This window comes from Emys orbicularis, chromosome 3 (genome assembly GCF_028017835.1).
Source record: "Emys orbicularis isolate rEmyOrb1 chromosome 3, rEmyOrb1.hap1, whole genome shotgun sequence".
Lineage (NCBI taxonomy): Eukaryota > Metazoa > Chordata > Testudines > Emydidae > Emys > Emys orbicularis.
This window is the reverse complement of record NC_088685.1, coordinates 190,504,865-190,532,851: the sequence shown is the minus strand read 5'-3', so window position 1 is coordinate 190,532,851 and position 27,987 is coordinate 190,504,865. Positions and strand designations below refer to the sequence as shown.

General features: G+C 41.2%; 1 protein-coding gene across 1 annotated transcript; it reads left to right on the top strand.

The window, feature by feature from the left end:
* The first annotated feature begins 269 nt into the window (after window positions 1-269).
* CLHC1 (clathrin heavy chain linker domain containing 1) lies at window positions 270-27,987 on the top strand. The gene is made up of 11 exons (XM_065400893.1): window positions 270-1,218; window positions 4,072-4,259; window positions 5,573-5,703; window positions 6,859-7,060; window positions 8,031-8,146; window positions 9,594-9,681; window positions 11,530-11,636; window positions 15,904-16,078; window positions 19,282-19,484; window positions 26,571-26,750; window positions 27,687-27,987. The coding sequence occupies exons 1-11, from the start codon at window positions 1,036-1,038 to the stop codon at window positions 27,887-27,889; spliced, it is 1,776 nt and encodes a 591-aa protein (XP_065256965.1). The 5' UTR covers window positions 270-1,035; the 3' UTR covers window positions 27,890-27,987.

Below are 27,987 nucleotides of genomic sequence, written 5' to 3'. Positions count from 1 at the left end.
CACATTCAGTTCGGCTAATGCCGGACTTCTGGGAAACGCCATAGAGGCATTCAGAAATAAATGCAGGGATTGGACTGGTTGACCTAGGAGCTTTAGGGCTTGTCTACACTACCCGCTGGATCGTCGGGCAGCGGGGGTCGATTTATCACGTCTAGTCTAGACGCAATAAATCGACTGCCAAGCACTCTCCTGTCAACTCCGGTACTCCACCAGGGCGAGAGGCGCAGGCAGAGTCAACGGGAGAGCATCAGCCATCGACTTACCGCAGTGAAGTAGATCTAAGTACATCGACTTCAGCTACCTTATTCACATAGCTGAAACTGTGTAACTTACCGTAGATTGATTCCCCCCAGTGTAGACCAGGCCGCAGACTACTTGGATAATGTGTTCTTTTACTCATTGCTTCACTTGATTTGTTTGTTTGGTCAAGTAAAGTTAATGTATAAATTCAGAAGAGGCTTACTTTCTCCAGTGCCCTCTTTCCTCCCACCACTCCACATGTAGACCTCAACCATGCAGACTACTCTAGTTGGACAGACACATGTTGTCAGAAGCCACTGGGGCTCCACGGGTGTGGAGAGCCACCAGTGTGGAGCAACTTGCAGACTCTGGGTCTTTTGTAGCAAAATAGAGATGACTTCCACAACTGCCCTCTGATTAGTATCACCCCTGAGTGCCAGATGCAGTGAAAAATGGCTAGATTTGGAAGTGATGGTAGGGAAATGGTACAAAGTACATAGGAAAGAAACCTAGAACAGATGTTCACGAGATGTAATAGTTTATGTGGAAATAGTAAGAAAATCTTGTCTTTTTTAATAATGAAATATTTGATGGTAAGCATTAATAAAGAGCCAGAATAGATGAAGAATGGCACCACTTGACACATGAATATGAGTTGGTGTCGCATTTATACTACATTATTTTAACAGTCTTATCTTTTTGTTTAGGTTTTGACTGAAGCATTTACTTCTGTTGAAGAAAAGAGGGAATTGGGCTTAAATTTTCTATAAGAAATGAAAGTGTTGCTTTTCAACCATGTACACCCATAATATTGGAGTGAGCAGACATTCAGTTCTCCCTCCCATTGTTCCTGACTGTGATAAGAAATTTTTAGACAGTATACAAGGATACATCATTACAGAAATTGAAAAAGTGGGTTGTACAGAACAAGGACCAGCTGAGGAGTATTACATTATATACAGTAATGTTTTTGACAAGGTAACAAAGCACCATAGGAAAATATTTTCTTTGTAAACAAGCAGTGGAAAGGGCTGTCAATCTTAGATGCACTGACAAACAGAAAGTGTTGTGTCATTTTTTTTAAATGAGACTTTAGATCAGGGGTCGGCAACCTTTCAGAAGTGGTGTGCCAAGTCTTCATTTATTCACTCTAATTTAAGGTTTCGCATGCCAGTAATGCATTTTAACATTTTTAGAAGGTCTCTTTCTATAAGTCTATAATATATAACTAAACTATTGTTGTATGTAAAGTAAATAAGGTTTTTAAAATGTTTAAGAAGCTTCATTTAAAATTAAATTAAAATGCAGAGCTCCCCCTCGGACTGGTGGCTGGGACCCGGGCAGTGTGAGTGCTACTGAAAATCAGCTCACGTGCCGCCTTTGGCATGCGTGCCATAGGTTGCCTACCCCTGCTTTAGATCAAAAACCTCAAAGGTATTTGGCCTCGTCAATTAAATCAATGGAAGTTAGGATTCTAAATACCTTTGAGAAGCTGGGTCTTAGTGCACACAAGAGTTTGGCTTGACAGCCCTGAAGACTGAATACCTGTTTTCATCCCCAAGACAGGTACAGCACTGGAAGCAGCAGTTTAAGCTTCCTCACCAATGTACTTCATCTCTGACCTGGAAATAGCGGGTTTAGGGGTGAAAGGGTATGCCTATGGAGACAGTGCTACAAGGCCAGATTCTCCCCCATATTAGGGCAGTTTTGTGCTGCTCTGGTATTTCAGAGCTGCACTAAAACCAGCATAGACTGCAATTGTGCATGGATTACATTGTATGATCTTGCTACGCTATAGAGCCTTTATAGTGGCTTCTATACCACATCCTTCCTTGCCGTTGGCCCAAGGGGTATCACTGAGGGAAGAGGATGGGAGCAGGGTGGATAAAAATCAATGATTTAAAAAAAAAAATCAAAAACTATTTAAAGGGCCAATGAAAACAAAAATTGTAAGTTGCAAACAAATTTCTTTGCCTACATTACAAACAAATTACTGAAAGAACTGTTAAAATAGTGAATATTTAAAAAATCACTTAGTGGCATTTTTACTGTTTTTTTGCATCTCATTTTGAACAATGAAAATCATTTTCACTTTTGTTTATAGTCAGTTTTTCTTTCAGATTTTTGGAGTTGCAACATTTGGATTTAAAAAACTTCAAATGAATGTTTGGGAGAGAGCTCCACTACATCTACGTATATATTAATATGTCTTGTAAATCTAAATTAAATTCTCTATACAGTGGAGTAACAATCTTATACACAGTAAATTCATCACTAACAAAGTTTCTATTTATATAATGAAAATGCTCAAAAATCGCTTTTTTTGCTCTTTGTACTTTCAGATGGGATAAAGTAGTTGTTGGAACTTGTTCATTACCTCCTTTGTAGCTAAAAGCCTATATTGTGAAAGCGCAACACTGATGAATGTGTCTGTTTGCCAGAGCTGTGGGTGCAGCTGAACTGGCCGCACAGGGTATGTGGATGACCGCAGAGGCTTTCACTGTGTTCTGTGAATTTTCCTGTAAGAAAGACTATGCAGCTGTTTGCAAGCACAATGTAACTGGACCAGGTTTTCCAATTTCAGCATCATCCCTCGGTTCATTTTTTCACTGTGAATAGAAAATATACAATGAAATCAGGGTGGATTTGATTTAAATCAAATTGATTTAAAAAATCCAATTTAAATAAAAACTATCTGATTTTTTTATTTAAAAAAAAAATCATTGACATTTATGCACCCTGCTTTTTGACAATTCATAAAACTTGTCTTATGTCATTCCAAATTGAATCAATTATCATCCAATCACACTTCTAGAGACCTATACAATGAATTTACTAGTTTGAAAAATGTCAGTTAGTTATATAGACTGAAGATTTAAAAAAAAAAAAAATCTACAGCAAGTCCCCAAATACCAGGGTGAATAAAAACCAATGATTTTTAAATTTTTTTTTTTAAAAATGGGCATTTTTTTATTTAAATAGTTTTCTTTTCCTCAAAAAGCTTCTGTATAGATTATTTAGGTTAATCTTTCTATCTACCCATTTGTGCTTTGCTTTTTTCAGCTGCCAAGAGAGATGTAATGTACAGGAATCAAAACTGGGACTTCTTCATAGCTACTTTTTACATGCATGTAAAATCAGTTTTGCATCCTTTGCATGCATGAGTAAGGGCTGCAGGATCAGCCCCCCAAATTGTGAGTTTGATCTAATGCTTTATGCTATTTAAAAAAACATTGGCCTGGCCTGGTCCCTTCCTCCTTAGCCTTTCCAGAGCCGTAAGTGCTCTGAAGGCATCAGGCTTAGTACCTATTGGAGAAAGTGTCTCATGTTGCTGAAAAGTGGTTCTTCTAGCTGCATAAAGAATGTCCTGAAAACTATCCCTTAACTTTAATAATATCAGAGATTATTTAAACTGAAAGAAGTATGGAGTTCATTTGTCACCATTTATAGTTTGTGCACTTTCATCAGCTTGGGCGATGAAAACAGGCTGTCAGTTTTATGTTCTGCTTCTCATGCATTAGCACAGTGCTGCTGTTTGAAGTGTATACAGACACTCCCCGGGTTACGCAAACTCAATTTACGCAAATCCATAAGCTTTTTTTTTTTTGGCGTAATTGTTGGGTATACGTTCCCAACTTATGCAAAATTGGACTTACACAAGGCATTCCGGAACGGAACGCTTGCATAAGTCGGGGAGCATCTATATTGTGTCCAATTGTTTCTATTTACTCTGACTGTTGTGCTGTTTGGAGGTTTGCAGGGAGTCTGGAGGGGTGTTCCATTAACCACATCAATATATCGCATTTCAAATGGCAAAACATGTCTTCACAGATAATAGAGCATGTTACTGTGTACAAGAACATTCTGACTTCAGTCAAACAGGAGTATGATGCATTTATTGAAGCAATAAAAAAGGGCCAAAGGAATGCATTTTATCTTCATGGAAAATTGAAAGTTCTGGCATCTGAGCCTACAACTCTAATATATTATAGAAAAAGAACAATCCAACTTGAAGACAAGTAAGGCCACTTCTAATATATTGTGTAAAGCAACATGTGTGATACTAACTCTGATGTGTAAATCATTTTAAATGTAGCTAGTTTATCACAGTTGTGATTTTTAAAAACTAGTTTTATTATTTTATTATCCATTAGGTGGAAGTCCCAATTTAGATTTTTGTATTTCCAGGCCTGATTCTGCAATTCTTCTGCAGTTAAAACTCCCACTGAAGTCAATGGAGATTTGGCCTGCATAAGTACTGCAGAATCAGGCACTTGAGTTAAACATATGCTGTTTCGCCACTTGTAAAATAAAGACAGCATAACTTCAAAGTGAAAGTTCATTGTCAAAATGTATTGTATTAGGATACTTTGTTTAATTTGAGAAGTATAAAACAGAGGAAGAATTACTCACTTTCCCTCAGTCTACTATGTGGCTTTCTTTACTGTCCTATACTTTACTGGTGTCATGTAGTTGCATGTATGTGATAAGATTATCAGAAGGTGCATGCCTCTACCCCAGGGGTTCTCAGGACAAATTTTTTGGTGGTGTTAGAGTACGGCCACCAACTCTTGCTAGCGGCCGCTCTCACACTTTTCCCTAAAATACTTAATTAGCTTTAGGAAAAACAAATAAATATGCAGATAGATATGTCCAAAACATTATTTATTTATTGCTAGCTAGAAATCACTTTTCACAACAGACTATTAACAAAAAAGCCAGTATCACTTTTTCACAGCAGACTTATTCGGCCCTGCCAAGCCTGGGGACAAATTAAGCCCTGAATGGGGGGCTGGGAGAGGCAGCGAGGGGCTGGAGCCTGGGGTCTACCGCCTCATAGTCAGAGCCCAGGGCTGGAGCCCAAAGTCCCTCTGCCAGAACCTGCTGCCCTGCCACCCCAGGGCTGAAGCCCAAAGACTGAGCCCCACTGCCCCCAGAAGTTGGGGAATTCACTGGCTGCCTGATCCTCCAGCGTTGTGCCCCAGGTGTTTCCAGGGGGGGCAGAGCCCAATCCCTGCTGGCAGCCCCAGCAATCAACACCAAGGTGGGGCATCCAGGAGCAACAGGGAAGGGGAGAGGCTGCTATTTTGCCACTCACCCCCACCATCACAGCCCAGGAGGGTGTAGCCACAAGAAAAGCCCCTGGTGGCCACATTTGAGAAATGCTGCCTAGCCACAAACAGAATCAAATAGAATTAATATGGCATGTTAGGGAACACAAATAACTGAGAATGACAGAATAGTATTGTGACAAGCTTAGTATAGCACGCCCTGATGATCTAGGATTCTAAAATGTAGAAAAGAAAATGGAGACTTCTTTTCTTTGTTGCAGGATAAAAGTTATCGAGAGAAATTCTGCTCGAATTCAAAATCTGATATTGAAAATAAGAAATATTAAGAAAGTGCCCTCTACAGAAGCTTTGACTCCAAGAAAAAAGATAAACCCTGCTAAGCCTATACCAGGTAAAGACCAATATTTTGTTAGGTAATCTGGTTTCTCTTCAAATCGTATAAATCTTTCTTTTGGATTAAAGCTTTGCCCTTAACTAAAGAGAAGCCACATACACAGAGGGCTGCAATGACCCTGTAAGGCACTAGCCCATGTTTGGGTGGTATGGAGCCTTGCTGACCCAGTGGAAGCTCTGGAAGGATGCATGCTTCAGGGAGGCATAATGCCTTCCAGAGCTCTTTGGTAGTCATGGGGAGCATGCTGACTGTTACAGAACTTGTGCCTCCTTGATTCTGGAGCCCATTTGTGCAACCTGGGGCATCCCTGACGTCTGATCTAACTTGTCACTGCTGCAATAGACCCTATTGGCAATTGCAGGAGTGCAGAATCACTAGAGCACAGGAAAACCTCAAAACCACTCCTTCCCCCGCTTCTATTCCTGTGTCTGTCCCAAGCCTACATTAGGATGTTCATTGTGGCAGGGCCTTCTGCAAGGGGTTGCAGAGCCAACTCGGGCTGCTGCACAGACCCTCTTGCACTGGGGGGGTTTCTTAGGATGGGGAGCTTACATCTGTTCTGTGTCCCATTTGGAGTCAGTGCGGCCAGGCCAGCATGAAGGGGTTGTAGAGCAGAGATGAATTCTCCCACTGAGCACAAGGGTTGATTGTGACCAACTCGTGTGTGGCAGTGCCAGGGGAGAAGGCTCCTCCCATCTTTCTCTCACATTGCTTAGAAGATGGTCACAATCTGGCCAGTAATGTTTGGTCAATACTTAACAAATGGAATCTAAATAGCTAGGTGTACATGTATAGTACATAACAAAGGCATTTGTACATTTGTTTCTAAGTCCTCACTGCTGGAACATTACACCAAAAACTAACAGATTCAATTACAGCTCTGGAATATTATTGAACTCTAAACTTTTATCACCTTCTATACATTTCCCCCCCCACTTATTAATAGAGATGGGCTCTAAAGTAAAGGGAAACTTGGATTATGTCTGAGCTGCAAAGTTCAGATCTTGTCTTTAAGACTGTCATCTTCCTTTTATTCAGTGTTGATTTTCAGACTAGAGAACCCTAGCAAATTACATGTCTCACAGTTTCTGTATACACCTTGTGGGTTTATCACAATTAAGAGCTCATTAAAGACATTTCCTTCTTCAACAGGTCTGACTGTAAAAGAATCTCTCAGCTTAGATGCTCTTTCTAGACACCTTGCTCAGCTAGAAGGGAGAGTGCAGGAACTGAAAGCAGACACGATATCAAAATACATTCCTCTGGAGAACAAGGCTGGCCTAGAGCAGGAACTCAAGCACTCATTGGAACTACGAGATAAGGCAGAGGCAGTGAATGAGAAACTGAGACTTAGGTACAAGTGTTCATCCTACAGCATATCTTGTTTTTATGTTGGGGATATTCTCTACAGTGTTCTGTCACATAGATTTAGCTTTGGTACGTTATTAATTGTTATAGAGGTATTAACAATATCAGTATTAATTGTGCTCAGTACTTTGCAAAATTCATGGGAAGACATTCCTTGCCCCTAAGAGCTTATAGTCAACAGACAAAGAATGCAGTGTAGTAATGTAGGGTCAGGTCCTGGCCCCCTGCTCTGTTCATTGCTCCAGCAGCACAAAGGAGATAAAGAGCTGCCTCAAGTGGGCAGCCAGGGATTTCCCTGATGTATGGGGAATACTTGGATGGCAGGTGACAGGTGATGAAGATCCTCTGCTGGCAAAGTGGCACTGAGGGGACCGCTCTAACTGGTATAAACTAGAGTAGTCCTTAGACTGCTTTAAATTACACTAGGGGCAGTTTTGTCCCGCACTCCCCCCATCACTTCCTAGATTGTGGGAGATGAAAGATGTCTTCAATAAATTGAGTGCAGCTTGCTGGGATCTGAACATCTGGCTCATAGTATGATGGTGATTTGAAGATGCATTCAATACAAATCAGTATAAGGCTTTTAATGACATAAATATGGCAGCCTTCCTGTGTTTGGTGGATTAATGATGCTTGGAAGAAGTGCATTTTGAAACCCTTTGAAAGGAGACAGTACCTTTTACATTAGGACAGACAAGGACTCCCATGTGTAATGGGCAGCAAAGAGGAAAGCACAAAGATGAAAGTAGGAGAAAGATACAAGGGAAGCAGTTGGGTGGAAGGGAGGGAGGGAGGGATTAGAATGAGAAGAGATGTGGGCAGAGGTCGAGCTTTATAGAACCTTGAAGTTAAGCGTTAGCTTGAACTTGATCCTTCATAGGGAACTTTGTAGGGAACTACTGAGGAGTTACACTGATCCTAACGAAATGTTCGATTCCCTCTTTGACTGTTTATAGTTATAATAGAATTACATTGGTTGCAAATGCTGTGTCTGCCTGGGCAAAATCTGACAAGAGCACCTCCTTGCAAGAACTACTCTCTCAAGTCATGGAAAAGAAGGAAGTTGTAAAAGGTAAAACCAATACAAATAGAAGGACAATATTATGAAGCATGGAAAATATGGGACCAGATTCTCAGCTGATGTAAATTAGTCTATTTCCATTGATATCAATGGGGCCATGCAATCTTATACTAGCTGAGAATCTGGCCTATGAATTTGTATTTTTCTTTTTTAAATGTGTACTGAGATTTTCAAAGGGGCATGAAAGAATTAAGTGTCCAAATCCCATTTAGAGTCAGTGGAAGTTGGGGCCCCTAATTCCTTTAGGTCCCTTTGAAAGTCCTATCCCTAATGATCTTGGGTCATCCATTTCCCCCATGCAGGGTGATGCATGTGTCCAGCATTTAGGAAAATAAGATTTTTTCCCAGAAATCTGATAAAGGTATAGAAAAATATTCACCAGAGTTATACAGGGATGACTTTGGTCTATGATGTTTTACTACAGTTAAGATGAAGGTGAGGTGTCCAGAGGTGGTTTGTACAATCTCCACCTCTCATGTGCTATCCAAATCCCTCACCCTTTTTTCCAGAGTCACAGAGGTCTCCTGCTGCTAGTACTTCAAATCATCCAGGTTATTTAGGCAAGTGAAGTAGAGATGGCGAAGGATCTTTAAAATGTTTTCCAGCCGATTGCCTTAGGCCTTCTGACATGTTCAACCTTTCTATGAGCATTAAGCACACTCCCAAAACTGTCAAGATCATCTCAGGTGCTGCATGAGTAGAGTGCAGTGGCACGCTTGGCATCAAATTGAATCTTACTTGTTGCTCTCAACTTGTATTGTTAGACAGATCGGGGAACATACCTCTTATGTTCCTCCACTCTGCCCCTTCTAATGGGCTTTTAGATTGTGGGTCAAATTCTGCTCCCATTTACAGCCCTGTAAATCTATGCACTGAATTCAGTGGAATTACATGGGTGTAACTGAAATCAGAATCTGTCCCTATGTCTGTTGTTCGCTGCTAGTTGGAGTTTAAAGTGTGGTCTCCACCCTTGTCCCAGAGCTAAGAGCCAAATTCTGCCCTGACTGACATTCTGTGCAGCTGCATTGGTTTCAGGTGGAACTGTAGAATGTTTCAGTGAGTAGAATTTGGTCCTTAGGGTGTCACCTCTCATTCCTAATCTCTGACAGCCTTAGAGTATGTGTCTGGGGACACAGACAGGGCAACTTTGTTCTAGAATTTACCTGGCCTGATTGAAATTGTTTCCTAATTACATTTCCAATTATGGGAGACTTCTTCAGTCTTGTCAACGCATGAAAAATGCATTAGTTTATATAAGGTCCCTTTCCTGCTTGCTAATGCAAAAGAGCCTGGCTAAAACTTTAAACCCATCTTTCTTGAAAGACACATTTCTATGGATCAAAATCTATTCTCTTTTTGTACTCTTGCAGTGTTAATGCTGGTTTTCTCTATTGAAATAATAACACATTTACCTCCCATTGATGTGTCTAACTTTCAGCTGCTGCTGCCTTTAGCATCTCTCATATATTTGAACATGACCCCAGCAAGAGTAAAGAGGCTGAAGATTTGCTTGAATATATTGAAAGGTAAATAGAATGCAACTCTTATATTCTACTCTGTGTAAGCAGTTTACAGCATTACAAAGTTTGGATAATATATCATGTTTAATGCAGTACTCCAGGGCAAATTAGGATTTTGTAAAAAGAGCACTCTTTTCTTCTTTTTGTGAATTTCTGGTGTTTGTACAATGTGCTTGCTAGCCTGACAGCCCTTCTGACCTACATCAGTTGGTTATCCATAGACCAGATGCAGCAAAAGCAGCTTTTCCACACTGCTCTACTCATGTGCTTCAACCCTGTCCTGGAAGATCACTTTTGGGGCAGAAAGGGTAGTTTGAACTTTATGGCCCATTCCATCCTTGGCCTCTTTGCTGAAACTGCCAGCAAAGGTACTAGCAGTGGAGGTGGGGTTTTTTTGGTGATATGAACACCTCTGAGGCGATTACCTTGGTCTAGAGTTTTTCCTAAAGATGCTGATAAGTACCTAGTACGATTTTCAAAAGCACTAGGTGCCTGTTGAGAGCTAGGTGCTTTTAAAAATCCCACTGAGCGCCTGTCTTCCTCTTTAGGTGCCTAAATATCTTTAAAACTCTTGCAACTAAGAAGTGGAATGAGATCATAAATTCATTTCACACAGTCCACTGAACAGCCATTACATGGTAACAGCTACCAGGTACTACCAACCTAGATTGGATTTGGCCTTAGTTTGATCCGTGAGCTGAAAGGCCATATTCCATTAAACCAGTCCCTCCCAAATCAGCATCTTAAATATAACATTCATTGAAATCTAACTGCAACAGTTTCTTTCTGGAGATCAATATTTGTTAATCCAACAGCAGTGCGGCAAGTTAGGCTTTTAGGAGAAAACCTAATTGACACAATCAGGAGGTGAATGGTAATAGAGGCATTGCCAGTTTTAGTAGGGACATTTCAGGGGGTTAATCATAGGCTATCATTATTATAGTCTAGATGTGGTTTCCCTTAACGGAGTAATCTGGGACAAGCTTGCACCCCTACTGCCCTCAGATACACTGGGAGGGAATGCAGAGAGACCATGTGGTTGATGGAGCCCTGAGGAGGAATTCTGGCTGGGAGCACATGCCATAGTAGCAACTTGGCCACCCTTTGAGCAAGTGCACTGTACTCTGTCCTCCGTGCCCAGCTGGCGATAAAAGCCAGTGTGGAAACCACGGCACCAGCTTTCCCTGTCCTCCCTGCCTGCTAGCAGCACTGAGGGGGATCAGGGATGACACTATCCAACAGCCATTCTTAGCACAAAGGGGAAGCTTCTTGCACCCTCCCTCCCCCAGGAGCCCATGCAGAGGCTGAGCAGAATACAGGCAGAATCTCACCATTGAATAGTTAATGCGGATGTAGACAACTTTCTGGGGCACCCTCTTGCGCAACTGGTGTTGTGTGCTGTGCAACCTGATTTCCTCATTTAAATGCCTTGTCAAGCCTCCTGTCTTTTGGTCAGCTTTCCATTGATGATCCACTTCCTGAACACCATTGTGGACACTGTGTAAGTTGCTAGGCAGTGGTCAGCATTCTACGATCCAGTGTGTAGTGCCTATACTGATGATGTGTACCAAAATAATACTAAAAGATGAAGGTGAGGGGAAAAAGTAATTTGGGGAACTGAGAACCACTCAGGACTGCCACTTGTTGTCACAAGATTTTTTTTCATACAGAAGGACTAGATATTTTAAAATATTCTTTGTATTAAAGCTGTGGTATTGCCCATGTCTTTGACATTTGATTCTAGGCTTTCTGGAATTCCTTCCTTGGCTAGTTCACCACATCATCAACTGATCATTTCTTTTTTGTTTTTGTGTCAGTGCTATATTACATTGTCTTTTCCTTCATCTGTCCTAGATTCAATGAATTATTTTCATATGGTCAGTATGAGGCTGCAGCAGTTTATGCTGCCAACTGTCCTAGAGGAATTCTCCGCAATGAAGAAACCATGATGAAATTTAAGGGTATGGAATTTAGATGGAAATACTGTTGGTCAGATTCTCAGCTGGTGTAAATTGACATCACTATTGATTCAAATAGTGCGATACTGACTTACGCCTGCTGAGAATCTACCTCTATTACTCATGTTGAAAGAAGCCTTGAAGGGACAAATGTGAATTACTTATGTGTGTTTGGATTTTACATTTAACACTTCAAAGTAAAAATAAAAACAACCTAAGGGTATGCTGCGATTAAAAAATGCATGGCACAAGGTCTCTGAGCCCAGGTCATAGAATATCAGGGTTGGAAGGGACCTCAGGAGGTCATCTAGTCCAACTCCCTGCTCAAAGCAGGACCAAATCCCAACTAAATGATCCCAGCCAGGGCTTTGTCAAGCCTGACCTTAAAAACCTCTAAGGAAGGAGATTCCACCACCTCCCTAGGTAACCCATTCTAGTGCTTCACCACCCTCCTAGTGAAAAAGTTTTTCCTAATATCCAACCTAAACCTCCCCCACTGCAACTTGAGACCATTACTCCTTGTTCTGTCATCTGGGGTACCACTGAGAACAGTCTAGATCCATCCTCTTTGGAACCCCCTTTCAGGTAGTTGAAAGCAGCTATCAAATCCCCCCTCATTCTTCTCTTCTGCAGACTAAACAATCCCAGTTCCCTCAGTCTCTCCTCATAAGTCATGTGCTCCAGCCCCCTAATCATTTTTGTTGCCCTCCGCTGGACTCTTTCCAATTTTTCCACATCCTTCTTGTAGTGTGGGGCCCAAAACTGGACACACAGATGAGGCCTCACCAATGTCGAATAGAGGGGAATGATCACGTCCCTCCATCTGCTGGCAATGCCCCTACTTATACAGCCCAAAATGCCATTAGCCTTCTTGGCAACAAGGGCACACTGTTGACTCACATCCAGCTTCTCGTCCACTGTAACCCCTAGGTCCTTTTCTGCAGAACTGCTTCCTAGCCATTCGGTCCCTAGTCTGTAACAGTGAATGGGATTCTTCCGTCCTAAGTGCAGGACTCTGCACTTGTCCTTGTTGAACCTCATCAGGTTTCTTTTGGCCCAATCCTCTAATTTGTCTAGGTCCCTCTTTATCCTATCCCTATCCTCCAGCGTATCTACCACTCCTCCCAGTTTAGTGTCATCTGCAAATTTGTTGAGAGTGCAGTCCACGCCATCCTCCAGATCATTAATGAAGATATTGAACAAAACCGGCCTCAGGACCGACCCTTGGGGCACTCCGCTTGAAATGGGCTGCCAACTAGACATGGAGCCGTTGATCAATACCCGTTGAGTCCGATGATCTAGCCAGCTTTCTATCCACCTTATAGTCCATTCATCCAGCCCATACTTCTTTAACTTGCTGGCAAGAATACTGTGGGAGTCCGTATCAAAAGCTTTGCTAAAGTCAAGGAATAACACATACACAGCTTTCCCCTCATCCACAGACCCAGTTATCTCCTCATAGAAGGCAATTAGGTTAGTCAGGCATGACTTGCCCTTGGTGAATCCATGCTGACTATTCCTGATCACTTTCCTCTCCTCTAAGTGCTTCAGAATTGATTCCTTGAGGACCTGCTCCATGATTTTTCCAGGGACTGAGGTGAGGCTGACTGGCCTGTAGTTCCCCGGATCCTCCTCCTTCCCTTTTTTAAAGATGGGCACTACATTAGCCTTTTTCCAGTCATCTGGGACCTCCCCCAGTTGCCATGAGTTTTCAAAGATAATGGCCAATGGCTCTGCAATCACATCCGCCAACTCCTTTAGCACCCTCGGATGCAGTGCAGCTGGTCCCATGGACTTGTGCTCATCCAGTTTTTCTAAATAGTCCCCAACCACTTCTTTCTCCACAGAGGGCTGGTCACCTTCTCCCCATACTGTGCTGCCCAGTGCAGCAGTCTGGGAGCTGACCTTGTTCGTGAAGACAGAGGCAAAAAAATCATTGAGTACATTAGCTTTTTCCACATCCTTTGTGACTTGGTTGCCTACCTCATTCAGTAAGAGGCCCACACTTTCCTTCACTTTCTTCTTGCTGCTAACATACCTGAAGAAACCCTTCTTGTTACTCTTAATATCTCTTGCTAGCTGCAATTCCAAGTGTGATTTGGCCTTCCTGATTTCACTCCTGCATGCCTGAGCAATATTTTTATACTCCTCCCTGGTCATTTGTCCAATCTTCCACTTCTTGTAAGCTTCTTTTTTGCATTTAAGATCAGCAAGGATTACATTGTTAAGCCAACCTGGTCGCCTGCCATATTTACTATTCTTTCTACACATCGGGATGATTTTTCCTGCAACCTCAATAAGGATTCTTTAAAATACAGCCAACTCTCCTGGACTCCTTTCCCGCTCATGTTATTCTCCCAGGGGATCCTGCCCATCAGTTCCCTGAGGGAGTCAAAGTCTGCTTTTCTGAAGTCCAGGGTCCGTATTCTGCTGCTCTCCTTTCTTCCTTGTGTCAGGATCCTGAACTCGACCATCTCATGGTCACTGCCTCCCAGGTTCCCATCCACTTTTGCTTCCCCTACTAATTCTGCCCTGTTTGTGAGCAGCAGGTCTAGAAGAGCTCTGCCCCTAGTTGGTTCCTCCAGCACTTGCACCAGGAAATTGTCCCCTACACTTTCCAAAAACTTCCTAGATTCTCTGTGCACCGCTGTATTGCTCTCCCAGCAGATATCAGGGTGATTAAAGTCTCCCTTGAGAACCAGGGCCTGCGATCTAGTAACTTCTGCTAGTTGCTGGAAGAAAGCCTCGTCCACCTCATCCCCCTGGTCTGGTAGACCACCAGACTCCCACCACGACATCACCCTTGTTGCTCACGCTTCTAAACTTAATCCAGAGACTCTCAGGTTTTTCTGCAGTTTCAAACTGGAGCTCTGAGCAGTCATACTGCTCTCTTACATACAATGCAACTCCCCCACCTTTTCTGCCCTGTCTGTCCTTCCTGAACAGTTTATATCCATCCATGACCGTACTCTAATCATGTGAGTTATCCCACCAAGTCTCTGTTATTCCAATCACATCATAATTCTTTGACTGTGCCAGGACTTCCAGTTCTCCCTGCTTGTTTCCCAGGCTTCTTGCATTTGTGAATAGGCACTTAAGATAACTCGCTGATCGTCCCACTTTCTCAGTATGAGACAGGAGTCCTTCCCTCTTGCGCTCTCCTGCTCGTGCTTCCTCCCGGTAACCCATTTCCCCACTTACCTCAGGGCTTTGGTCTCCTTCCCCCGGTGAACCTAGTTTAAAGCCCTCCGCACTAGGTTAGCCCGCCTGCTTGCGAAGATGCTCTTCCTTCTCTTCGTTAGGTGGAGCCCATCTCTGCCTAGCAATCCTTCTTCTTGGAACACCATCCCATGGTCAAGGAATCCACAGCCTTCTCTCTGACACCACCTGCATAGCCATTTGTTGACTTCCACGATTCAATGGTCTCTACCAGGGCCTTTTCCTTCCACAGGGAGGATGGACGAGAACACCACTTGTGCCTCAAACTCCTTTTTCCTTCTTCCCAGAGCCACACAGTCTGCAGTGATCTGCTCAAGGTCATTCTTGGCAGTATCATTGGTGCCCACATGGAGAAGCAGGAAGGGGTAGCGAGCCGAGGGCTTGATGAGTCTCGGCAGTCTCTCCATCACATCATGAATCCTAGCTCCTGGCAAGCAGCACACTTCTCGGTTTTCCCAGTTGGGACAGCAGATAGATGACTCAGTCCCCGTTAGGAGGGAGTCCCCGACCACCACTACCTGTCTCCTTCTCTTGAGAGTGGTGGTCAGGTGCTATTGCAATGCAAATAATAAATAATAATATATCAATCATAAAAGAAGGATCAAAGCAAGGAAACTGGGTTAAAGTTGCCTTTACTGTTAACTATAAAACCGACATCCTCTGCAGAAAGTTCTATAGGTGTATTTTCAAAGTCATATGCAGGCATTTCACTAGGCAACTCCATTTAGACTCAGTGGTTTAAATCCACACATTTTGCTATGAAAATTTGCCTTTAGGTGTCCACAGATAATGCCCAATCATGTGATGTGCCACCATCTTCTGTACTGAGCAGCCTCAACTTTCATTGACTAGCATGGCAGCAGAGGGGGCTCAGCATCTTGCAGGATTGAGCCTTTAGTTGGAATTTGTCCAGGGGATTCTGAGGACATCAGCAAAGCAAAAAAAACAAAACCAACAACAAACAAACAAACAAACAAAAAAACCTATTGGAAAACTTAAAATGCTATTTTCCAAAATTTTTGCTCAGTGACTTTCCTTTCCCTCCTTCTAGCTCTTGGTGCTGTTAAAGGGAGGATTCTACCTTTGCTGAGATATTTTGAGGCCCTCATAAGCTCAAGTGCTGCAGTTAAACACCCTCTGTGTGCAGCCATGACTCTGGAAGCAATCAAATGTGCATTGTTTGAAAAACAGTTAAATCTCGTTATGCACTGGGTCACACAGCAAAGGTAAGCAGGCCTGTAGTGTACTTGGATTCATATGGGTATGTGCCCTTCCCCTGTGAAAGTTGCATTCATGCTTTTCCTTAGTGATCAGGCCTTTCCGCTTTAAAAAAAAAAAAAAAAATCACTCTCCTTTTCTTGTGAATTAGAACCATGCAATCACAATATCACAAAATGGCAATCTCACAGATACATTCCTTTGATGCCATTTATTAAATTCACCGTGGTATACACCAAGACAAATGAACAGCATGAAAAGCTATTTTTGCAGAATGCAACATTTAATTTAAGATATCAGCCTTGTTAGATCGCTGTAGACCAAAATTTTGTTTCAGGCCCTTTTTACTGTAGTAAAAAGTTATGTGAAAATCAGATTGTGAGACCGTTTTTTGTTCTGGTACCATTTTTTAAACATTAGAAATCTGCAGTTATTGGAAAAGCTAGAAGTTTTGGTTTTACTCTTATATGTGTCTGTTTCTATAATAACAGTAGTATCCAGGGCCGGCTTTAGGCCAATTCCCCCAATTCCCCGGAATCGGGTCCTGCGCCTAAGAGGGCCCTGCGCCTTAGGCGCCTTTTTAATTTTTTTTACTCATCCGGCGACCGTCCGGGTCTTCGGCAGCACTTCAGCGGTGGGGGGGTTCTTCACTCGCTCCGGGTCTTCGGCGGCATTTCGACGGCGGGGGGTCCTTCAGTGCCGCGGAAGACCCGGAGCGAGTGAAGGACCCCCCGCCACCAAAGTGCCGCCGAAGACCCAGACCGCCGCTGGTATTCGAATCAGGCCCCGCAGTTCCTAAAGCCGGCCCTGGCCGTATCTATACAGTATTTAGGACAGTTACTTCAAGAGACATCTGAACTGGAAACTCAAAGCTATCCTCCACTCCCTGGATTTCATTTGTGGGGGTTGAAGTATTCAAATTTGAATCTCCAGAACTAAAAGTGCCTCTGCAATTTTGCTCTTGGATCAAATCCTAAACCGGAAGGAACCTATTTTTCCAGATCCAGTCTTAAAATAGTGGAAATCCCACAAGAACAGTTTGGGAGATTTCCACTGTTCAGCATGGCATTAATCTAATTAGAATTCTGACATATGGGGCATTTCTCTTTATGGCTTATCCTACCACATGCAGTAATCTTTCCAAAAGAGCCATTATTGCATATTTTATCACTAGAATTATAGTCATTGCTAAATCAATAGGACACTGGAAATTATGTTGTCATGTTGAAATGTCAAGCCAGGCCTTGTATATGCAGGAGGACAGGAAACCTACATCCTTTTGCCAAAACTATAAAGTTAGTAAAGATGTCTCAGCCTGATGCACACTCTGAAGTGCTTTATTATGACTTTAGAATGCAACTCTACAAATATTAAAAAATTCTAAAATTACTTGAATTGTAGGCAGAGCTGGTAGTGACACCAAAGTTAAGGGTGCCTAACACTTTCCATCATAAGAGCCCATTTTCAATTGCTTCTACTTTGCAAAGCTTTACCTATTCAGGCTGAAATTTTCCATGCCAGATGTCTGCCTCAGTCTGAATTTCTTTGCAAAGTTTAAACAAAACCATTTCTGAGAATGATATTAGAGAAAAGTAGGTTGTTTTGCCAATGTTAAAAAAAAATTCTTCTCAACATTTCTTTGAAGAGTTCTGGAGCCTGAACTCCAAGTTGGAGTATGAACTTGAAATTTGTCAGAGTAGCATTGGAGTCAGGGAGGTGTTTTTTCCTGCCCCTGAGGCAGTCCGTCCAAATTTGGCCAAGTTATAAGCATCTGAAATCTCCAGACATTTTGTCTGCACTGAACTTGCTCTAGCCCCACACAGTTCCTTCATGCCAGCTGCACTGAGTATCCTCTGAGGTTCTTATGTGTCTACCCCACAGAATGCACTGAGTAGGTTCCCAACTCAACAGCAGCAGACTCTTTGCCTGACTTGCCAGGTGTCACAAAGTGGGCATAACACACATTTCCCTTTCCCATACACATCCCTGCACCCCAACTGGAATTGTACAACAAACTTGGCCTATTTAGTTAATGAATATTGTGAAAGTATGTTTATATATTTCTTTGTATTGAATAGTGCATTCACTTCCCAGTTTTTCTTTTGTTCATCTTTATGCTTCAGTCTCTTTGCTTTTTTGCGGGGAGGGAGGGATTCATCACATGAGTCCCATTGCCAATGAAATTAATAAAATTTTGGGACCTCTAGAAGAAAGGAAGACAGTTGCTTCCTTGGGGCCACATTCTTCTTCAGAGATATGTGTACAGTTCCTATTAACTCCAGTGGGTGTTGCACATGCACATCTGACAATTGAATTACACCATCAGAGACAATCATGAGAGTCTTACTTGGTTCATATTTCTGGCTAAGAGATGGGCATTACAGCCTTGGGAAAAGGAAGATATTCAAATACGGCCTTTGCCAACAAATAAACTGGGTTTGCATTAGCAGAGCTTTTCAAAGGTGTGGGCATGAGAGCTGGAAACATCAAATACCAATATAAATGGGAAGAATGCAGATCCGTTTTTATTTATCCTTCCATTTAGTTTAAACTGAATTAGCTCATGATCACTCAAACCACGGTTGTCCTTTACAACCAATTCTTCTATGAGGTCCTCACTACTCATCAATACCAAATCTAAAATGGCATCACCTCTTGTTGGTTCAGCAACTATTTGGTGAAGAAATCTGTCAGCTATCACATCCCGGAAAATCTGGGCCCTACTATTATTAGTAGCACTTGTCCTTCAATCTGTATCTGGGAAGTTAAGTTTCCCATAATCACACAATTCCCAGTAGAATTTATTTCATTAAAAATATTAAAGAGGTCTCTATCCATTTCCCTTCCCCATACACATCCCTGCACTCCAACTGGAATCACACAAATACAGGAGAGCTGCAAGGGCTGCAGTTGCCCGTTCCAGCCACCAATGGCTAACATGGCACCAGGCATTGGTGAAGAGGCAGTCTGTTCTGTGCTCTTAGATCTCTGCCTGCTGTGGCCCAAGCATGTGGAAGGGGAAGGAGGAAACAACCTAATTCAAAAGCAGAGTGGGGCACAATGACAGAGGGGCACAAGAGCTGAAGGGGAGCAGTCAGTCTGGTATTTTCACACACAATCCAGTTCTACTGTACCTGATTCTGAAGTGCTCCAGAGTTATGAAAACACACTAATAACTATCTGGTTTGTTTTATTACCTTGTTTTCTTCAGGCTGACGTTTTGTGAGGCAGCAGGGGATGTGATTTATGACTATGGGGAGGTGGATCCATTCAACAAGTCCAAGTGCTTGGCTTTGGCTCAGATTGCCTACAGTCAGTGTGGCGTGCACAAGAAAGCTGCTCTGTGCTTGTGTAAACAGGGCCAAATTTGTGGAGCAATGGATTATATACAGCAATTCAAACAGCTCACTTTAGGTAAATGACAGAGCATTTATTATATTGTCTTTCATCATTTTTCTACCAAATGTTTATTTCAGGTTTAAAAATTAAATCTTATCATGGTGACATTTTGAACTAAAGTTTTAAATGATACATTTTAAATTCACACGAAAAATCCAATTCTGTTCTCATTGAGTCTAATGGAAGCAGTATTTGGCTCTTAACATGCCACTGCATATGTAAATAATATAAATAACTAGAAATGTTACCCTAAAAGCAACTAACGTGACTAGTTCAGTTGGAAATAAGGAATTTCTTCAGAGAATCGAGCTTCAGTAGCTCCCGATTGATCTGCCATAGAGACTAATGTGAGATTGGTAGAGGACTCCATAGCCTAAAGTTTCAAAATCTAAGAGGCTAGTTTGGCCTATCTGTAGTTTTAGCATAGATTCATTAATCTGATAACTAGAGGCTGCAAAGAAATTCTTTAAATATGATAATGGAAACTGAGATGACTGCCTAATGAGTTCTTAGGGTCATTTGCACCTGTGCAAAGTGGTTATAAAACCCTGGCAAATCATAATGGCACCATTTTACACTCTGTACACAAGCTGCACTGCAGTGTGGAATCAGGCCCTCTGAGAAGATGTCTATAAAGCAGATTCTGACCGTTAAGCATGCCCAGCCTCTGTCTTGGCAAAGCCCTTCTCGCCAAACTTGACATAGAATGTCGTGAGTGAGTTCCTCTGTCTAGTTTGACATGAAAATGTCCTGAGGTTTTTATCTGATGGGCTAAAATCCTTAAAATATCCATCGTTTGTTTCTTTTGACACCAGTGTATTAGATTCTGTTGTCTCCAAAAGAATCATGTTTAAAAGCTGTCTGACTGCATCTGGCATTGTCATTGCATAGCAGACCTGCAACTTCAAGGTCTTTTAAAGCCTAAGGAATATTGGCCAAACTAGGAGTGTTTTAATTCACTAACCCCTTTAATTTATTTTTGGATTTCTCTACTAGTTATTATTCACATTTCTCATTAAGTATTTTATTTCTTGCTTTCTCTTGCTATTCTTCCCAACTTTTTATGTATGTGTGTATATATGTGTCTATACATTTATAGACACACATTATGTAGCATTTCATTATCTTTTATAAATAGATAATGGTGTATATTTTTATAGCAACATCCCTGACGTCAGAGTCCCTGTGAGTAGGGGTGTCTGTTGCAGCTTGTAACTTTGGAGAAGAAAAAATAATTTAGCTGTAATAATTATTCTTTTAAGATTTAGTTAGATGTAATAGATCAACCCATAACCACTACCCATCTCAGGTGGGACTTCTAGAATCTTTTTTTAATGTTTCCAAATTATGCACATTTCCAATTTGGAAGCTCTGCGCTGGAGCCAATATTGAGCAGTTAAACTATAGAAAACATCCTCACCGCTCTCATGCTAGGAACATGGGTATAAGATTGAAGAACTACTACAGCTCTGTATTTTAGATAACTATATTTTAGAAGTAAGTACTTTTCTCTTTTGTCAAACCATAATCAGATTAATTCTGCATCCAAATACATTGATTGAAGTCCTGATTCTTCAAGCACTTAGACACACAGAACAAGTAAAACAAAGCATATGCCTAAATTTTAGCAGGATTAGGCCTACATTTGGAAGTGAAGACACTTGATCAGTTATGATGGAAAACACAGTTGAACACACAACTAGACAATCATGTCCTATACCCACAGGGGTGAAATCCTGGCCCCAGTGAAGTCAACAAGGGTTTTGCCAGTGGAGCCAGGATTTCACTCCATATGTTTCTGCTCTCATTTAATCACATTTCCTTATAGCTTTGTATTGAAAGCGCATGCAGTTGCATGCCTATTTAGATGTACACTTGCTGTTTTTTACCTTTACAAAAGAGATGCCCCCCCAGGTATTAATACATACTCTAGGTTAAATAATAAGTAAAAAGTGATTTTATTAAATACAGAAAGTAGGATTTAAGTGGTTCCAAGTAGTAACGGACAGAACAAAGTGAATTACCAAGCAAAATTAAATAAAACACGCAAGTCTACGCCTAATACTTTAAGAAAACTGAATACAGATAAAACCTCACCCTCAGAGGTGTTCCAGTAAGCTTCCTTTTACAGACTAGTCTCCTTTTAGTCTGGGTCCAGCAATCACTCACACCCCCTGTAGTTACTGTCCTTTGTTCCAGTTTCTTTCAGGTATCCTTGGGTGTGAGCCAGCTGAAGACAGAATGGAGGGGTCTCCCAGGGGTTTAAATAGACTTTCCCTTGTGGGTGGATACCCCTCCCTCCCCCTGTGTAGAATTCCAGCTACAAGATGGAGTCTTGGAGTGACCTGGGGAAGTCACATGTCCATGCATGACTCAGAACTTACAGGTAGCAGCCATGGTTCACATGCTACCTTGACCATCCTCAAGTAGTCTTCTCATGTGGATTGGAGCCTTCCAAGATCCATTGTCCGTTAAGTGCTTCTTGATTGGGCACTTAACTTGCATATTCTTTTCTCAAGAAGCTGACCAAATGCCTTACTGAGGCTATTTAAAAATCAAGCAAGTATATAGCCAATATTCATAACTTTGAATACAAAAATGATTACATGCATACAAATAGGATGAATAGATTCAGTAGATCATAACCTTTGCAGAGATATGTTACATGGCATGCGTAGCGTAAAACATATTCCAGTTATGTCATATATACATCTGTAAGCATATTTCCATAAAGCCTTAGGGGTGCACCGTCACAGGTGGGAAAAACAAAGGTGATGAAAGAAGTGAAGATATGTTCTGAAAGATCAAAGAATACTGTTTTGTGAATGCAAACTAATGAAAATGTTGATAGATTTTAAAATGTTGGTTGGACAAGTTCAGATTGCCAGTTGCCAAAAACTCAAGATGACACTAATCTTGTCAAAAATTTTGCCAGTGTATTTTAAATTAAAATAGGATTTCCTTCAACATCAGGCATGCATGTATATTTGCTCCACCTCTTTTTTGTCTTGAGCAAACCCATTTATTGTGGCGAATATAGATAAAATTCTGTTCACTATTTATTTTTGAGTTGAGTATCATTCATGGATGTTGACAGGCAATGACATATTGTTCCATATTTATGTCCCTAAGAGAGTGTAATATTGCAAAGCACTGATCCTCAAAATATGTTCTATGGGCACATTCAGAAGAGAGAGTGAATGCTGTACATAAGAACATAAGAAAGGCCGTACTGGGTCAGACCAAAGGTCCATCTAGCCCAGTATCTGTCTACCGACAGTGGCCAATGCCAGGTGCCCCAGAGGGAGTGAACCTAACAGGCAATGATCAAGTGATCTCTCTCCTGCCATCCATCTCCATCCTCTGACGAACAGAGGCTAGGGACACCATTCTTACCCATCCTGGCTAATAGCCATTTATGGACTTAGCCACCATGAATTTATCCAGTCCCCTTTTAAACATTGTTATAGTCCTAGCCTTCACAACCTCCTCAGGTAAGGAGTTCCACAAGTTGACTGTGCGCTGCGTGAAGAAGAACTTCCTTTTATTTGTTTTAAACCTGCTGCCTATTAATTTCTTTTGGTGACCCCTAGTTCTTGTATTATGGGAATGAGTAAATAACTTTTCCTTATCCACTTTCTCAACATCACTCATGATTTTATATACCTCTATCATGTCCCCCCTTAGTCTTCTCTTTTCCAAACTGAAGAGTCCTAGCCTCTTTAATCTTTCCTCATATGGGACCCTCTCTAAACCCTTAATCATTTTAGTTGCTCTTTTCTGAACCTTTTCTAGTGCTAGAATATCTTTTTTGAGGTGAGGAGACCACATCTGTACACAGTATTCGAGATGTGGGCGAACCATGGATTTATATAAGGGCAATAATATATTCTCAGTCTTATTCTCTATCCCCTTTTTAATGATTCCTAACATCCTGTTTGCTTTTTTGACCGCCTCTGCACACTGCGTGGACATCTTTAGAGAACTATCCACGATGACGCCAAGATCTTTTTCCTGACTCGTTGTAGCTAAATTAGCCCCCATCATGTTGTATGTATAGTTGGGGTTATTTTTTCCAATGTGCATTACTTTACATTTATCCACATTAAATTTCATTTGCCATTTTGTTGCCCAATCACTTAGTTTTGTGAGATCTTTTTGAAGTTCTTCACAATCTGCTTTGGTCTTAACTATCTTGAGTAGTTTAGTATCATCTGCAAACTTTGCCACCTCACTGTTTACCCCTTTCTCCAGATCATTTATGAATAAATTGAATAGGATAGGTCCTAGGACTGACCCTTGGGGAACACCACTAGTTACCCCTCTCCATTCTGAGAATTTACCATTAATTCCTACCCTTTGTTCCCTGTCCTTTAACCAGTTCTCAATCCATGAAAGGACCTTCCCTTTTATCCCATGACAGCTTAATTTACGTAAGAGCCTTTGGTGAGGGACCTTGTCAAAGGCTTTCTGGAAATCTAAGTACACTATGTCCACCGGATCCCCCTTGTCCACATGTTTGTTGACCCCTTCAAAGAACTCTAATAGAGTAGTAAGACACGATTTCCCTTTACAGAAACCATGTTGACTATTGCTCAAGAGTTTATGTTTTTCTATGTGTCTGACAATTTTGTTCTTTACTATTGTTTCAACTAATTTGCCCGGTACCGACGTTAGACTTACCGGTCTGTAATTGCCGGGATCACCCCTAGAGCCCTTTTTAAATATTGGCGTTACATTAGCTAACTTCCAGTCATTGGGTACCGAAGCCGATTTAAAGGACAGGTTACAAACCTTAGTTAATAGTTCCGCAACTTCACATTTGAGTTCTTTCAGAACTCTTGGGTGAATGCCATCTGGTCCCGGTGACTTGTTAATGTTGAGTTTATCAATTAATTCCAAAACCTCCTCTAGTGATACTTCAATCTGTGACAGTTCCTCAGATTTGTCACCTACAAAAGCCAGCTCAGGTTTGGGAATCTCCCTAACATCCTCAGCCGTGAAGACTGAAGCAAAGAATCCATTTAGTTTCTCCGCAATGACTTTATCATCTTTAAGCGCTCCTTTTGTATTTTCATCGTAAAAATGGTGAAAAGTGAAGGAGTGGGTTATAGAAGGGGATGTGGTTCAGCAGAGGATCTCTCTTTTTTGTAAGTTGTTCCACAGAATGAAAAAGTTAAGCTACTGGCCTAAAATAAATTGAGGCGTCTATTTATTTTCTGTATTAGTGATTACATCATTTGAAAGTTTAAATTGATTGTTCTTTATATTGGAAGTGTGGAACATTTAGCTTCAGAGTTATTACCTTGTAAACAAGTTGCAGATGCACCCTCAAATTATGTTAGTCAATGAAGTAGGCAGCGTAAAGACTACATCACATACTGGATGCATAGATCCTGATTCTCAGCTGCACCCAAGGGGTATACAACACAACTTGTGGGGGAAAGAGAGGTGCAAAGGTGGCTTCATGGCACCTTTGTATTCCCCCATTCCTAAACTGGCTGTATTGGGCTGGTTCCCTGGAGTGAGTTAGAGCAGACTACATGCTGTTCTAATTTACACTAGCTGGCAATAGCCCCATGCTGCCATCATGGCAGTCAAGGATTGCTGAACTGCAGGGAAGACCCGGTCATGCCCCCTTTCCCCAGCTATGTCCCTTACACTGACAGTCATGAATGTGGCTAGTATATGAGCAGTTAGACCAGTTCTACAGCAACAAAGCAACCATTGCACTGGGGTGATCCTCTTGCAGGTGGCTATGTGGCTTTAGGATTGCTTCGGACAGTGGAGCAGCAAAATAGCAGCCCTAACACAGATAAGAATCTGGGGCACATTCTATTCCTCAATAAAGAGCAAAACTATCTATTTAAACTCTCTTGGTTGTTCTTTTCAGCTTGGCCCAAGATCTTGACTAGAGAAATGTAAAAATCCCATCTGGTCAACGCTTCTATCTTACTTCAGAAAACATTATGTACTTGCTCAGATACCATACCATCCTCAGTTAACGTTTATAGTACCTGAGACTGGTCAGTGTGAATTCTCCAAAAACAATAGATACGCACCTTAAGCAGCATCATAGATCCATCAAAATTAGGCTATTAGGCCCCACTCTAAATATTTTTTCTTTGCCCTGGAAGTTTTATCATTGACTTTAATGAGGCCAGAATTTCACCCTCCGAGTTGACAGGTATCTGAGGTTGTAAACAGTATTCCTATCCTGTCCAGTCATTTAGCCACACTGTACATATTTAGGGCCCAGTCATGCAGGAAAGGCAGTAGATACTGAAGATGTTTAGCATGCTGCGGGATTGTGCTACTTGGCTCTTATTTTTTCCTCATGCCCTTTCCTCCATCCACTCAGTGATTTTTCTTTAAATGATTTCTCTCCATTATGTCAACCTTCATCTGCTGCTGTGGTGCCTATAACTGTTGCAGCATTCTAATGTAGGTGCTGTCTCACCAGTGCCATATAGAGAGAGGGGCTATCACTTCACTGTTCTGGGATGTGACGCCTCTGTGTAAGCAAACTAAAATCACATTAGCTTCTCTTTGTGGCCGTATAGCAATGCAAGTTCATATCACTTTTGCACTCTGCAATTCCCTAGGCCCCTTTTCAACATTGCTGCTTTCCAAGTATCTCTCTCCCATTTAATATCTTTCTTCAGATTATTATTCCTCTATTCTGTTAGGTTGCATTTTCCAGTCTGATTTTATTTCTTGCCGATATTTCTAACAACTTCAAGGTATCTCTTATTATTTCTGTCTTCTTTGATATTTGCAACACTTCCCTAGTTAGAATCATCTGTGAATTTAATTATTGTGCTGTTTATCTTTTCTTCCAGATAAATGAGACCAGGTTCTGATCTCACGTATACTAGTTTTACACAAACTTAATTGAAGTTTCACCTGATTTACAGTGGTCAGTGAAGAAGTGGGCTGTAGCCCACGAAAGCTTATGCTCTAATAAATTTGTTAGTCTCTAAGGTGCCACACGTACTCCTGTTCTTTTTAGTGGTCAGTGAGATCAGAATTGGAGTTATCATGCTTGTGTGTTTGTGTGAACACCCACAAATGTATAGTGACCTGGATGTTTGTTTTCAGATGATTACTTATTCCTACTGAAAAACTGTCCTAGTATTGAGCTAATTCATTGTCTAACTCAAGAGTGGAATGAGAAACCAGCATTATTATCCATTGGGGCTACGATCCTCTCACTCATTGATACTGATCACAAAGAGCATGGTTTACAACTGTTAGAGGAAATAAACACGGGTGAGAAGAGTAAGTACAGTAAGATGTAATTAACAGACATTTATAGTGAAGTTATGTAAATGTCACATTTCTCTATTTTCATTGCAGTATCTGGGAAGTTCCAAAGCAATTCAATTGTAAATGACAATAAAATGAATACAAAGTTATTGAGGTCACAATCATTTAATTGTGTTAACAAATTTAATTCAGCTAATTTAAAAACACATAGTTAATCTTTTCCCTTTGTAGCATATGTCCGTTGACACTTTCCAAAAAACAAACTCCAAATCCATAAATTATTCTGGCATTGATGCTCCTATTATCCCTAATCTATACTGGAGAGTGATTAAAATCTTACTACTCATGGTACTCCCTTTGATATCAAAAAAGTTACTTTTGCCATCTGCTACAGCCTGCCTTGCTCAGGCCTGTGTGCAGATTAGCACTTTTGGTAGGGTCTGCTGCAAGTTCCTGTACTTTCTTCTAGAGTTAAGGACCTTTCTTGGCCATGTAATTTGGCAACTTGGCACATTTGGTTTTTCCCCTTGCAGTGATGATTACTCCCAACTGATGGCCTTATCCTACTCCCGCTGAAGTCAAGAGCAAAACATCCATTAACTTTAAAAATAAATAAATAAATAAATAAAAGTCAGAATTGGGCCACACATTCTCCAGTCTTTCTGCTGGTCGTGGGGTTTCCGACATGATTTTCAGTGCTGTGGTAGGAGGTGGCTTTTAATCTTTATAAATAAAGTAAACACTACTTTTCTGATGGATTTTTGATCAGTTATCTCTTTATTTGGTCCTTGGCCTTAGAATTTATCCAACTGGAAAAAGAATTATTGATCTGTAGTCATATTATCCCCTAAGATCATGCCTCTTTCTGTTCTTTGTTTAATATGAGCAAAGCAGAAACTGATTGAGGGCAAATACTGTGCCACTACATGATATTTTTTTCTTCATCAGATGCACTGGAACAAGTTATTTTAAATGATACGGTCTGTACCTTGGAAGGTTGGAAGAAGATCGCAGATACATGTGCAGAAAATAAGCATGAAAAATTATCTCAAGAAATTCTCTCGATCCTTACCTCACAGGAAGGAGTGGTTCAGATTTCTCCATTTGATGATGATGATGATGTAAAGATAATGGAACACGTTTTCTTGTAGTTCTTCTGTAAAGCAATTGGTGGAGCTCTAACAACATTCAACCTAAGCATCGTTTTAGTTGCTTCTATGAATTATAGTAAACATTTATCACTCAGAAA